Raw genomic sequence first — 15,041 nt, 5'->3', positions numbered from 1 at the left:
CCAAGTAAATACAGATGCAAAATATCCATTTTAAGATATCCCCTGTTACTTTTGGCTCCATGCATAGATGACAATGCTGATCTTCAAGAGGACCAATTTTGGCCCTTCCTAACCTCTTGCTCTTAATACTGTATATCTGTAGAAGCCTTGGGATTCTCTTTCACCTTGTCTGTCAGACTAACAACGTCTTTTAACCATTCTGATTTCATTCTTGAGTGTTTTCTTACATATCTTAGACTCTTCCATCACCTCAATTTTTCCTTGCTGCTTATACCTGCAATGCCCCACCTCCTTAACTGGGAACTCAATGTCCCTCAAACACTAAGATTGCCCAAACCTGTTAGCTTTGCCTTTTATTCTAGCAGGAACACACAAACTCTATACTCTCAATATTTCACTTTCAAAGGCCTCCTACTTAGCAATCATTCCTTTGACAGAAAATAATCTATCCCAATCCACACTTGCCAGATCCTTTCTTTCTTTTAAAATCTTTTTATTAGTTTTAAACAAACATAAATGAAACATGAATACAAAATGTTTGAGAGTACATAATTAATAGTTTAAATAGACATTCAGATATGTAATAGTAAAAATATATAACCTCTCAAACTCAGAACATTAATGAACAAAGAAGTAAAAAGAGAAAAAAAAGAAAAACCCCCCAAAAAAAGAGAGAAAAAAAACAAAAAAAAACGCTAACCAACATTGGCCATTGAATAATATTAAGTACATATACAGTAGCGTCAATAACTCCGAACCTCCATCCAATTTCAAGAGTTTTAAATATTAATTTTCAACTGCATCCTCTTACTGCAATTTTCGGTTTACCAATGACGGATAATAATCGTTTATCCGCTTCATCTCAACGAATGATTGTATTTGTTACATTAATGGCTAGAAGATCTATTTTATTGAATTGGAAAGAAATTAATCCTCCAACTGTATTTCAGTGGTTTTCTCAAACTATTTCTTGTTTGAGTTTAGAAAAAATTAGAAGTGTGGTTTTTGATCCTTCAGTTAAATTTGAAGGAACTTGGAGACCTTTTATTCAACATTTTCACATGAGTTGAATTGTCTTTTCCTAAACCTTACTTATATTAACCTTAATTAATTGGATGGAGGTTCGGAGATATTGGCGCTACTGTATATGCCAGATCCTTTCTGATGCTTTCAAAATTGGACTTTCTCCAATTTAGAATCTCAACACAAGAACCATTACTATCCTTCTCCAGAATTATCTTGAAACTAATGGAATTATATCCACTAGATCCAAAGTGTTCCCCACTAGACGCTGATGTCATCTGCCCTCTCTGATTCCCCAATTGAAGATCCAGCAATCATGTTCATATTTAGTATTGACAATTAACCTGGCATTGATTTGCTGTCTGCAAAAGAGGAATCCACTTTCTTTACCAAATTAATGAGAAATTTAATATTTACCCAAAAAACTCAAGATTATGATTGTTAAGAAGAACATTTCTTGTGTGCAATTAAAATATTTTTATTTCCTACTGCAGTTTCTGATGTTTCATTTCCTGACTAGGTGTATGACTAAAGGCATTGTGCGAATTTGCAAAAGGTATAGTTTTTTTTTTAAACCTGGTTTTATTATATGTTCTGTGTTGATCACTTTATTATAAATAAAACAGACTGTGTAGATCAGGCATGGGCAAACTACGGCACGTGGGTCATATGCGGCCCGTTAAGCTTTTTAATCCGGCCCGCAGAACTTGATGAAATTATATTAATAAACCTTGTTAACGTTTTTTCCCCGCAATTCTGGCGTTTTCCCAATAGATGACGCACTCTATATACATTTGTGGCGACCCATTTACTGGCACATCCGAACCGGCTCACAATTAGCCAGCGTTCCGGCTAAGGGAGATAGCCTGCAGGGATTTGCGAGCACAGAGCTTTGGAGCCTCTGCGCAGGAGGGGGGCAGGTTGAGGGAGGCTTAAAAGTGAGGCTGGGGATTTCGAATAAAGTTTTTTTTCTTCGACTGCAGTTACCAACTCCGTGACGTAATTTTAGCGCTGCATGTAGCACACCGCTACACATTGACCTTTGTTGAGGTGCAGCGTATTACTCCACATTTGCACTTTACTCTTTGTTCGGCTCGACCTATTTGTGTGAACAGGCGTTCAGCGTCATGAACATCAACAAAGCCAGCCACAGATCCAAGTTAACTGACCAACACCTCAGATCCATCCTGAAAATTGCCACAACAAAACTAAATCCAGACTTTGATGCGCTGGCTAAAAAGGGAGACCAACAACACTGTTCCCACTGAAATTAAAAATAAGTTTCTTCGTTGTGTTATGTAAAAAATGCATTTGAAAATATTTTTTTCAATAAACCTTACATGTTACATGTCATTTCTGTTAAGTGATGGACATGAGTAGTGCGCAGGTGCAAGTACGTTCTCATAATAAAAAATGCGCTCCAGATCAAATAATGCGCTCCGCATACTGGCGCGCTCTCACTGTTCTGTCATTGTGCGGGTCGTTGTTGAGTTTTGGCACAGGGGACAATTGAATAAGGAGGAGCAGGACAAGTAGACCTGCATCTCCTACCGTTTTTGAAATAAAGACAGTCAAGAGGAGAGTGATGATGATAGTATCTTGAAGGATAACAGAATTTTCAGTGCTTTAAAATAATAACTGTTACTATTTAAAAAAGCTGTATTTTATTCATTTAATTTTCAGTGTTTTAAAAGTCATTTCAATAAATAGCTAAATACCATGGGACTTCAAAGACAGATATTTTGTTGTAATGCATTTGTTCATTTTCAATTGAAATTAAAGCACGTGTTTTCTACATATCCCATGATATTTTATTTTCTCTTATGAGGTGTATTACCAAAACACTCCGTCCATCTGCTCCTGGTCCGGCCCCCCTGTCAAATTTCAGAACCCTTTGTGGCCCTCAAGTCAAAAAGTTTGCCCACCCCTGGTGTAGATTCTTCAAGTACTTTGTTCTGGTCTGCTTTTTCTGCACTGTAAAATCAGTGGAGTGGGTAGATGCACTCATTACCCTGAATGCAACACTCAATAGGAATGTCAATAATTAGCTTGCTTGAAATGTGAGTAAATTATAATGGCATACAATCTATTTAATCATTGTAATTTGCTGATTCTTTATTCATAGAATGAAAATTCAGTAAATTATAGTGAATAAACATTGCTACTGTATTTTAGATAGCATTTACTAATTAGTGAGACATTTTATATTGCCTTGTTTTTCTTTAAAGTATGAGCCAGAAAATGTTTAAATTGTTTTCAGAGGAAACTTGGAGATCTAAAAATCATTAAGTAAGAGTAAATGCAATGCCAGAAAGGCGATCAGCTTTAAACGTTAACTCTGTTTTTCTCTCCATAGATGACGTATTTCCAGATTTTATGTTTTTATTTCAGATTCTGCAGTTTCTTTTTGCATTTAGAGGTCGAAGGTGTTGGGCATAAACATAAGTAGTCCTCTTTTTACTTGAAACCATGATCTCTTCCAGAGCATATATACTGTTCCCACAAAAGATGCTATTAGCATAAAGTCCATTCCAGAATTTGGGAAACTGATTTAAAAATAACTCTCAACTCTCTCAACATCACAAAGGACGTTACCAGAATGGTTGTTGGGAAGAACAGAAGGAAAGAGGAAATAGTAGAGCTTCTGCCTGACGTCCTGATGTCGGGTGCTACCTTTGTGGTTTGCACATCTTCCCTCTAACGGCATGGCTTTCCTCCCACATTCCAGAGATATGCGTGTTGGTTCTGTATGTCTAAAAAAATTAAAGCTTGATGATTAGTGGCTGACTTTTTGGTCTGAAGGGCCTGTCTCTGTTCTGTATAGTTCTAAAAGTACCAGAAGTAAGCCAAATCCACAGTTACAACATTAAGTGCTCAAACCAAAGATTAACAAACAATTAGAGATTTTTTTCATAATTATTTTTTAAATTATGGTGAATTATTTTAAAACATGTAGCAACCATATCTATAGCCACCAACAATCAAATGTTTTTCAATGGAAACCTCTCTACAACAGCTGTATCTAATAACTTGCCAAGAGGCAACCAGAAATTTCATAAAATGTCACCCAAAATACTGTGATCATCATTATTTCTGTAGGCAGTAACAATTATTGTGTTACATCTGGTTAGAAGAATCGGGCGGGAAAGATCTTCAAAATATTTAAGTCTTTGTGGTGGAGTGAGCTCAGAGACTCATAGCCATTATGTCATGTAAGAAGTTTACATGTGTCGTAATCTATTGCATCTTCGCGTGGTAGAGATACAGCGTGAAAGCAGATTCGTCGACTCATAGGTATGCGCTGACAATCTGCCACCCACTTACTCTAATCCTACATTAAACCCTTCTTCTGCTCACCTGCACAATGGATGAGGGAAGAAACCCATGTGATCCACTTTGTGTGATTCTTTCTGTCACCACGCAGAGATATAATTTCCCATTAAGAGATCTGTGATGACAATTGGAGAATTTTGTAATATTTCAGCTTCATTACATCCCTCCCAGCCTGAGGCTAATAAATTCAATAAATCCAATATCCTTCTAAGCTTCCTGAATTGGCTCCCTGAGATTATTTTCTGTGCAAGCAGTTTACAATTCCTACTTATAGTTGATAAATATTCAGCCTAACTCAAATGGAAAATGATTCCTTGTTATATTTGTAATAAATGCAAATATTTTAAGTACAAGGTACAATCATAATTGTTCCAACTACAAACTTGGAAAGCATTCCATGTAAATTCTTCACAATGTGATATGCATTGATGTGCATATTTAAAGGACCACTTACCTTATACACTTGGACATAAACAGGCAATCATAAATAAAAATAAATTCATAAGTGAAATAAAGAGGCAAAAGGCCACTCTGGCCTTTTATCTCTCCTCGTCTGGTTATCACTTCTCCTGAGTCCTCTCCTCCTTCCCTTTCTCCTATGGTCCACTCTTCTCTCAGATTCCTTCTTCTCCAGCCCTTTATCTTTCCCACCCACTTGGCTTCACCTATCTCCTTCTAGCTAGGCCCCCTTCCCCTCCCTCCACCTTTTTATGCTGGTGTCATCCCCCTTCCACGTCAGTCCTGATGAAGGGTCTCTGCTTGAAACATCAGCTGTTTACTCTTTCTATAGATGCTGCCTGACCTGCTGAGTTCCTCCAGGGTTTTGTGACTGTTGCTTTGGATTTCCAGCATCTGCAGATTTTCTTGTTTATGTAAAATAATGTTATCTTTATTCCTAAATATTTTGTGTTGACTTGCCGTTAATATATTTATCAAAAATATACATGTATTTAAATGTTTCATGCAATGGTTGGAGATTTTTTCCTACTAAAAAGTATTTCCTGTAAGTTTGCAAATTTATAGAATATATAAAAAAAAGGTGAGGGTTAAATGTATGCTGAATGATCGTTTATTTCTTCAGTTTTTGGACACGTTTAATGTCCTTACTTAATTGATCTGAGTGGCATTTTGGGGCTATTTTAGAGGGTGCTTAACAACTGACCACATTACTGACTCTGAGGTCACTTATAGGCCAGAAGGGTGTAAACATAGCAAATCTCCCTAAAAGAAAGGTTTTTAACAATATCCAGTAGCTTCACAGTTATTTTTTAATTACAGTTTTGTTTAATTAAACATAAGTTCTCCAGTTGATGTGTTGGAATTTAAACTACCATCTCCCGATATTTAGTTCAATCCTTTGGATTACTAATGTGGAAACATAACTAGTGTACTATGTTACTGCAAATCTAAATGTCCCATCTAATATATTTAATTGAAACAATTTTTCTGGGAAACACTGTAATATTAAAATGTTCATTAAAAATGAATAAAGCTACATATTTTAATGTAATTGAACGTCAAAATTTGGTTTAATTTAAACGGCACCTTGTTATTGTAATAACACACTTTGTCATCTATTATACCACGGTCCCCCTGGATTCCCTACAATTCGCCTACCGACACAACCGACAGATGACGCAATAGCCCCTGCCCTGCATACCGTCCTTACACATCTGGAGAAGAAGGATACTTATGTGAGAATGTTGTTTTTGGACAACAGTTCAACACCATAGTTCCGTTGAGGCTCGACAGGAAGCTCAGAGACCTCGGCCTTGACCCTGCTTTGTGTAGCTGGATCCTGAACTTCCTGTCAGGAAGATTGTAAGAGTGGGCTCCCTCGCCTCCAACCTTCTGACTCTCAATACAGGAGCCCCTCCTTGACTCCCTGTAGACCCATCATCACCCACAGCTCCAATCTGCTAATTAAATTTGCCGACGACACTAAATTGATTGGCTTTATCTCAAACAATAACAAAGTGGCTTACAGGGAAGAAGTCATCTCTCTGACACAGTGGCGTCAAGAAAACAACCTCTCCCTCAATGTCACAAAAACAAAGCTGGTTGTGGATTACAGGAGGAATGGAGACAGGCTAACCCCTATCGACATCAATGGACCAGGAGTCGAGAGGGTAAACAGCTTCAAGTTCCTCGGCATACACATCACCGAGGACCTCACGTGGTCAATACACACCAGCTGTGTGGTGAAAATGCCACAACAGCACCTCTTTCACCTTAGACAGTTGTGGAAGTTGGTATGAGTCCCCAAACCCTAAGAACTTTCTACAGGGCACAATTGAGAGCATCCTGACTGGCTGCATCAATGCCCGGTATGGGAACTGTACCTCCCTTAATCGCAGGACTCTGCAGAGAGTGGTGCGGATAGCCCAGATGTGAACTTCCAATGATTCAGGACATTTATAAGGGCAGGTGTGTAAAAAGTGCCCGTAGGATCATTGGGGACCCAAGTCATCCCAACCACAATCTATTCCAGCTGCTACCATCCGGGAAGTGGTACCGCAGCATAAAAGCCAGGACCAACGGGTTCGGGGACAGCTTCTTCCACCAGGCCATCAGACTGATGAACTCACGCTGACTTGAGTGTATTCTACATTACATTGACAGTTCTATTTATTATAAATTGTTATAAATTACTTTGATTCAATGTTGCTCATTTAGATGGAGACGTAACGTAAAGATATTTACTCCTCATGTATGTGAAGCATGTAAGAAATAAAGTCAATTCAATTAGAGGACACCCTTCTCCAACCTAAAGTAGAGAAAAAAACAAGGCTGTCTGACATAACTGGCATTATAATTATGTTACTTCAGAAGGTCTTAGGAGTTTAAAGTAACAATCTACTTTCTCATGAAACTGGTCCAGCTGAAGAATTCTGACCTGAAGCATTGTCCATTTCCCTCTACAGATGCTGCCAGACTCAGTGAGCAACTTCAGCGGCTCTTTTTCTTGCTCTCATCAAGCCTCTGTTGATCCTGTACTGGATCTCACGAAGTTCTGGAAGAACAGAAAATTCTAAAGCTGGGAATTCTTCACTCTACTTTCTATTATTCCTGTTTCTTTTGACATACTCTATTAACAGTGGAAGTTTATTTGCCAGAGGGAGAAGTGTGGTGACTCATTACTTGCCTGTATTATATCATTCTAAAAATAATTACCCAGGCACTTTGTCACACTTTTTGTCTGATGTGATACTTCACATTACCAGCGATGTTCCCCTGGAGATTTGCAATCTAGTTCACGTCAGGATGAAAATCACTAAGGGCAAACCCAGAACAGTTGATCTGGTGCCTCACTTAGGGATGTTTCTCCATTCCTTACTCTTTATAGCAACAACATTCTTCCCCTCTGTGAAACACATAATCCTCTGCCTCAGTAAACCCCGACCCCTTTTTGGATGGATAAGTACCATAAAGGTGGCAGATGGTAGCAATAGAACAGTGTACAGGGAAGTTGTAATGCTGGTAGAAGAGTGAAAGGGGATGGATGTTTGGCGGTGATATCAAAAGTTGGTAAGGATGATCTATTGAATATGGAGTCTGGTTGTGTGGAAGATGAGGACAGGAACATGCTGCACTTGGAGAGAAAACATATTAGAAGCCTTTGGGTGCTGGTATAAAACTGTAGTTTTCTCCACATTATAGATCAAGCATTCCCATTTCCTTGGCTCTTCAAACTAAAGGCAATGCTTTTGCTAATTTCTTCCAACAGTGTGATAAGCCTTACTGAATCTCATTGCTGGATTATACATGAAATCCACACTTTACCACTGTGTGGCGCTGTCTGCAGAAACTCCACCGCTTTGTTGCCAGCTTTTTCAAACCAGTTTGTGTTTTTGAAGTGAGTCTTGCAATTTTCACAACCTCAGAACTTCCCAAGGTGCTTTCCATATATACACATGGTTGTTGTTTTTTTTTTAAAAGTCCAAAAACATCACTGACTAGACAATCAGTTTAGTGATGTCAATTAAGATGGTAAATCGGTTTAAGTACAGTGAAAGACTTTGTTTTGCATGTCATCCCTATAGATCTTTTCATCACATCAGCGCACTGAGGTTGTACAAGGGAAAACAATACCCATAGAGAATAGTGTAACATTTGCAGAGGAAGAGCAGTGCAGTTGACAATAAAGTGCCAGGCCATAACAAGGTAGATTGTGGGGTACACACTAAGGGACTAGTCTAAGAACAACAGAGTAGCAGCTATCCTTGAGCCTGTTGGTATGTGCTTTCTGGCTTTAAAGTACATATCTGGTGGTGTGTGCTTTAAACAAGATACTCAGCAGGTCAGGCAGCATCTATGGAAATGAAAAAGCAATCAACATTCCAGGCTGTGACTCTTCTTCAGGACAGGGAAGGAAGGGGGCAGCCAGAATAAGAAGGTCGGGGGGGGGGGGGGGGAAGGAAAGGAGGCTAGCTGGAAGGTGATAGGGAGAGCCAGCTCAGTGGGAAAGGTCAAGGGTAGGAGAAGAAAGAAGCTAGTAGTGGCCATAGGAGAAAGGGAAGGAGGAGGGGACACAGAATCAGAATCATCAGCATATGTGGTGAAACTTGTTAAACTTTGTGGCAACAGTACAATGCAATACATGATAAATAAGCAAGAACTAACAATTACAGTTAAGTATATATGTATGTATATTGAATAGTTTTAAGGTAAGTCATGCAAAAAAGAATTTTTTTAATAAAGTATTGAAGTTGTGTTCATGGGTTCAGTGCCCATTTAGAAATCAGATGGCTGAGGGAAGAAGCTGTTCCTGAATCACTGTGTGCCTTTAGGCTTCTGTTCCTCCTTCCTGATGGGAACAATGAGAAGAGGACATGTCCTCAGTGGTGGGGGTCCTTGATAATGGAAGCTGCTTTTCTGAGGCAATGCACCTTGAAGATGTCTTGAATACTATGGAGATGGGTACCTATGATGGAGCGGATTAATTTTATAAGTTTCTGTAGCTTCTTTTGATCCTGTGCAGCACCAGGTGATGATGCAGCTTGTCAGAATGCTCTCCACGGTACATCCATAGAAGCTTTTGAGTGTTTCAGGTGACAAACTAAATTTCTTCAAACTCCTAATGAAATGTAGCTGCTGTCTTGCCTTCTATTTAGTTGCATTGATACAGTGATAGGCCAGTGAGAAGATGTAAAAGGTCAGAGTGAGGAATAGATGAAGGGGTGGGTTTTTTTACACCAGTAGGAGAAAGTCTCAGTAGTACGTCCTCTCAAACTGAATGCAAACATTAATAGAACTCACCTGACAAGCCTCAGCAGTATGTCTTCTCAAAATGAAAGCACACATTGCACTGGCCTTTACTACAAACTCAACCTGCAAGTTAATCCTGAGGGAATCCTGGACTTGGACACTGAAGTCCCTTCGCACCTCTGATTTCTGAATTGTCTCCTGTTTCAAAAATATCTTCAAATTAGATTAAAGCAGATGTCTCAAGTGATTCCTGGTTAGATGGTATTTGATCACTAATGAGGGATTGCCTGTTGCCTTGATAAAAGAACACATATTGACCCTAAAGTGAGTTCTGTTAGTTTCTATTGGAAATACATGTAGCCTTGTCTATGACATGACAAGCTTGCAAGCTTCTAAAGTGGATCATAGCTTTCTCTCAGAGGACCATAGAAACAGGTTGGAAAGTGAAGATCCATGGTCATATATATAAACTGTGGTTAAACTGTTCAGCAGTTCCCTTGTGCAATAGATCTCTTGAATAATTTGCCCCTCAGAAGATGATTGTAAGAAAATTATGGAGTTGGAAAGACTTGTGTTTCAGGAACATGTATGTAAAAGCTCATCCATGGTATGTGCATAAAAATAGGAGCAGAGACTGGCCATTTGGTCCCAATTCCCTCTTCCAGCATTCGACAAATTCATGGCTGTTATTTGACTTCAGCACCATTCTCCTAGTGCTAATACTAATCCTTCAGTATCTTTGTTATCCAGAATATATCACTCTTTGACTTAAATATAATTAGCAGCCAAGTTCCATAGCATTCTGGGGGAGAAAATATCAGTGAATCAGGACACTTCTGTGACCTTATAGAGGTGTGTAAAAACAAGAATCGTAGTTCCTCTTTCCCTGGAAAGGGAACAAAATCTAGAGGGGGAGATTTTAGGTGAGAAGGGAAAGATTTAAAAGAGGCTTGAGGGGTTGCTTCACACAGAGGTTGGTGCATATTGTATGAGGAAAAAGCTGACAGAGGAGGTGATAGAGGTAGGTACAATAACAGTATTTGAAAGACACTTGGATAGGGATAGGGGTAGGAAAGGTTTAGAGCGAAATGGGCCAAACACGGGCAACTGGGAACTAACTTAAGTGTGCATCTAGGTTGGCATGGATGAGTTCCCTCCACAGATACTGCCTGAGCTGATGAGTTCCTCCAGCAAATGTTGCTACTCTACCTTCCGGCATCTACAATCTTTTGAGTTTCCAAACACAGAAAAGGCTTGATGCACCATCAATAACTCACACTTAGACGTAAGGCGAGATATCGGCTTTTATTGACTGGAAGAAGGAACCAGGAGTGAGTGACCATCATACTATGTCCTGGAGACTGAGGCCGAGCATAGATCGCCTTTATACAGGGGCCTGTGGGAGGAGCCACAGGAGCAGTCAGCAGGGGCGTGTCCAGACAGGCACATAGTTCACATTCACCCTCCCCCCTTTGTTTAAAAGAGTCCCCATGTGGCGAAGTTTCTTACAAGTCAAGTCTATCAGGTGGTCGAATCTGTCGCTGCGATCTATGTAGCACCGGCTGTGACCGCACGGATGCCGGCGACATTGGTGATTGCACAGGGGACGGAGGTTGCGCTGGTTCCAGCCCACTAAGCGCCAGTGATCCCTCACGCCTGGTATATGAGTGTCGTGAGGACTCTGTGTAGGGCCTGGTGAGCACGGTGTCACCTCGGGTACAGGGTCCATAGTTACTGGAGAGTGTCCAGGGTAGTGGTCTGCTGCTCCTGCGGGCGCCAGGTCGCGGACGGAGACCGTGTCCTCCCGCCCATCAGGTAAGACCACGTAGGCATACTGGGGGTTCGCATGTAGTAGGTGAACCCTCTCGACCAGCGGGGAGTATTTATTGCTCCTCACATGTTTCCGGAGCAGCACTGGCCGTCTCGATCGCCGAGCGTAAGGTCAGATCGGCATTTTCCAGCAGCCGCTGGCGCACGGACACTGACCTCAGTCCCATCACAAAGGCGTCTCGCACCAGCAGCTCCGCATGCTGTTCTGCCGTGAGCGTCTTGCAGTCACAAGCTCGGACGAGTGTCTGTAGTGCTCGGAGAAACTCAGCGCACGATTCGCCAGGCCGTTGTCGTCGGGTAGCTAAGTGATGTCTTGCGTAGACGGTGTTCACCGGCCGCAGGTACTGTCTTTTGAGGGCGTCCAGTGCCCCATCGTAGGTCGGCAGGTCCCGGATAATGGCGTAAACTTTTGGGGTGACCCTCGAGAGGAGAATTCTGTGCATCACGGCGGGTTCAGTTGCACGAACCTCCTCCAAGTACGATTGGAAGCATGCAAGCCAGTGTTCAAAAGCGAGAGCTGCGTCAGGGTCTTGGGGGTCCAAATCCAACCGGTCCGGACGCAAAACGCTTTCCATGTTTTAAAACTTCCAGTCAATAAAATTGATGCACCATCAATAACTCACACTGAGACGTAAGGCGAGATATCGGCTTTTATTGACTGGAAGAAGGAACCAGGAGTGAGTGTCCATCATACAATGTACTGGAGACTGAGGGCCGGGCTCAGGCCTTGATCGCCTTTATACCGGGGTCTGTGGGAGGAGCCACAGGAGCAGTCAGCAGGGGGCATATCCAGACAGGTATATGTAGTTCACCACAAGGCTCAAAATATTAAGAGAAACAGAGTTAACATTATCTGAGCTCTGAATTCAGCAGACTAGATTAGAAGAAGTGCAATTGAACCATTGCTTCACCTAAAAGGGCTCTTTCAGTCCCTAGTCTTGTATTTTGTTTCTCATAATATACAGGGCTTCACCAGTTCATGAAACAGTCTGAAGCCACCAACATCATTAAGAGCCACATGGATGAATGCAAGCCTTCAAGAATATACCAAACATACCCAAACCAGAAGCTGTGGCTGAACCAGGAGAATCACAGTCCATCTTCTTACTGCATTTTGAACAAGCTGCGGCCAATTTATATCTTAGGCAGTCCTGAAAGGAGTGTATTGCAATAGCATAATTGGATAAAAACAAAAGTGTGTTTCAATTTTTCTGCATCTTGAAATGTTACAAGAAATCGAACTCTTGCAAAGTTCCTTAAATGAACAAATACAATTATATGGTCAATGTGTATTTTAAATTTAGCTCAGAGTCAATAACAATGCCTGAATTATTTACTTCTGGCTTGATTTGTAAGGCCAGATGATCAAATTTATTTCCAAGATTCACACTTTGTTATTGCTACCAATAACTAAAAATTCTGTTTTGTCCTTATTTAGTTTAAGGAAATTTGAATTCATCCATTCTGTAATGCTAGTAAGACACCAGACCAGAGGGTTTAGAGCGTTAGCATCATCTGGTGTAATAGATAAATACAGATGTGTGTCGTCTTCATAGCTGTGGTAATTCACCTTGTGTTTTGAAATAATCTGACCTACTGGGAGCACGTAGAGTGAGAAAAAATGGCCAAGGATATAGGGAGCAGTTCTAATTATAGGCCGGTTGCTTAGTGTCTGTAATCAGGGAAATGCTTGAAGCTACTATTAAGGAAGTATTAGTGAGACATCTGGATGGAAGTGGTTCTATTAGGCAGACACGGCATGAATTTGTGAAGGGCAGGTCCCGTTTGACAATCTTACTGGAATATTTGAGGATATAGTGAGTGTAGCAGATAGAGAGGAACAGGTGAATATTTTATTCTTGATTTTCCAGAAGATGTTCAATAAGGTGCCGTATAAAAGACATGTCCGTAAGATAAGGATGCATGGAGTTGGGTGTAATGTATAAAGACTGGGTAACCAAAAGATGGCAGAGTTGAGATAAATGGCAACCAGCGGTGTGTGGTGCGCCGCAAGGGTCAATGCTGGGCCTGCAACTGTTCATGATATATGCTAACGATTTAGAGGAAGGGACTGGTTGCAGAGTATCAAAGTTTGCTGATGATACTAAATTGAGTGGAAGAGCAAATTGTGGAGAGTCTGCAGGGAGCCATAGATAGGTTAAATGAGTGGTCAAAGGTCTTCTGGATGGAGTACTGTATAACACTGCAAAGTGTGAGGTTATCCGCTTAGGAAGGAAAAATCAAAAATCACCTTATTGTTTAAATGGTGAAATATTGCAGCTTGCTTTGTGTTTGAATCGCAAAACTTTACTTTGTAGGTGCGACAGGTCATCGAGAAGGCAAATAGAATATTGGACTTCATTGCTAGAGGGATGATTTTAAGAGCAGGGAGGTTATGCTGCCACTGTAAAGGGCACCTGGAGGACTGTGTGCAGTTCTGGTCTCCTTAATTGAGGAAAAATATACTGGCTTTGGAGATGAGGCAGAGGAGGTTTACCAGGTTGATTCCACAGAAAAGAGTTTTACCCTATGAGGTGTGATCGAGTTGCCTGGGACTATACTCTCTGGAATTCAGAAGGATGAGAGGGGATCTTATAGAAACATATCAAATTATGAAAGAGGTAGATAAGACAGAAGCAGGAAAGTTGATTCCACTGGAAAGTGAGACAGAAAATAGGGAGCTTAGCTTCAAGATTCAGGAGGATTAGATTGAGGATAGAGATTAAGGAGAAACTGTTTTTCCCAGAAAATAGTGAATCTGTGGAATTCTCTGCAGAGGGAAACTTAAAGGCGACCTCATTAAATATATCTAAGGTACAGCTATATATTTTGCATAGCAAGATAATTAAGTGTTATGGCAGGGATGGCCAACCTATGGCGCATGTGCCAAAAGTGGTGCATTGGATGATTAGAAGTGATGTAATGAACAGTGGGAAAATGAGTTCTTATTTATAGCGGGTCCGTCAGGAAAACTGTTCTGCATTGTTTGTGAAAACACTTTCTCACATAATAGAAGACATGATCTTAATAGACACTATAAAACACAACATCAGACTGAAATAGAAGGAAAACTGAAGCTAGTGCTTGGGTCTGAGTTATGGAAAGAATATGTGATTAAGAAAAAGGAAGAAATCAAAAGAAGACAATGTATTTGTTAAAAGTCTCATTGAGTAATGTTTATCTTGTTTTTATATTAAATCAATATATCATGTAAAAATGCTAAATATGTCTATAATAACATATTTTTCAAGAGCTGAATGGGGGTACAAGAGTTGTATGGGGCATCTGAACTCGTGCGTGAAAAAATTGATGCATGGAATGTAAAAGGTTGGCCACCCCTGGGTTATGGGGAAAAGGCAGGTAGGTTGAGCTAAGTCCATGGCCAGATCAGCTATGATCTTATAAAATGGCTTGACAGACCAGATGACCTACTCCTACTTCTTATGCTGTATGTTCTTATCTATATATTAACCAATTTTTTCTCCCTCTGCTAACACTGATCTGCTGGACATTTCCTTCAGCTCTAATCTGTGTTTCACAGCTTTTACCCATCCCTTTATTTATATTTTCTCATACTCTCTAACTCTTTAATCTTTAAGCTGGCTTCACACACGGTTTAGCATCATGACCAATGTGGCTTTACCTCA

General features: G+C 40.4%; 1 protein-coding gene across 7 annotated transcripts in view; it reads right to left on the bottom strand.

Moving 5' to 3' along the window:
• The window catches only part of LOC132396820 (uncharacterized), a 33,467-nt gene extending 21,140 nt beyond the window's left edge, over positions 1–12,327 (bottom strand). Inside the window, exons 1-4 of one of the 7 annotated variants that reach the window (XR_009513144.1) lie at positions 11,551–12,327; positions 7,253–7,369; positions 4,381–4,471; positions 490–3,776 (exon numbers count right to left, since the gene is read on the bottom strand). Coding sequence is in view for 6 of the 7 variants with exons in the window: in XM_059974781.1 (XP_059830764.1) it covers positions 3,575–3,776; positions 11,551–11,969 (621 nt within the window). In the remaining variant the exon portion in view is untranslated. Of the gene's footprint in view, positions 1–489; positions 3,777–4,380; positions 4,472–7,252; positions 7,370–8,634; positions 8,669–10,854; positions 10,961–11,550 lie in introns of those variants that run through there. The other 6 variants (XM_059974782.1, XM_059974783.1, XM_059974781.1 and 3 more) reach the window with 6 other exon arrangements.
• Between the last annotated feature and the right edge of the window lie 2,714 nt (positions 12,328–15,041).

Source organism: Hypanus sabinus, chromosome 7 (genome assembly GCF_030144855.1).
Source record: "Hypanus sabinus isolate sHypSab1 chromosome 7, sHypSab1.hap1, whole genome shotgun sequence".
Lineage (NCBI taxonomy): Eukaryota > Metazoa > Chordata > Chondrichthyes > Myliobatiformes > Dasyatidae > Hypanus > Hypanus sabinus.
This window is presented reverse-complemented; position numbering and strand designations above follow the sequence as displayed.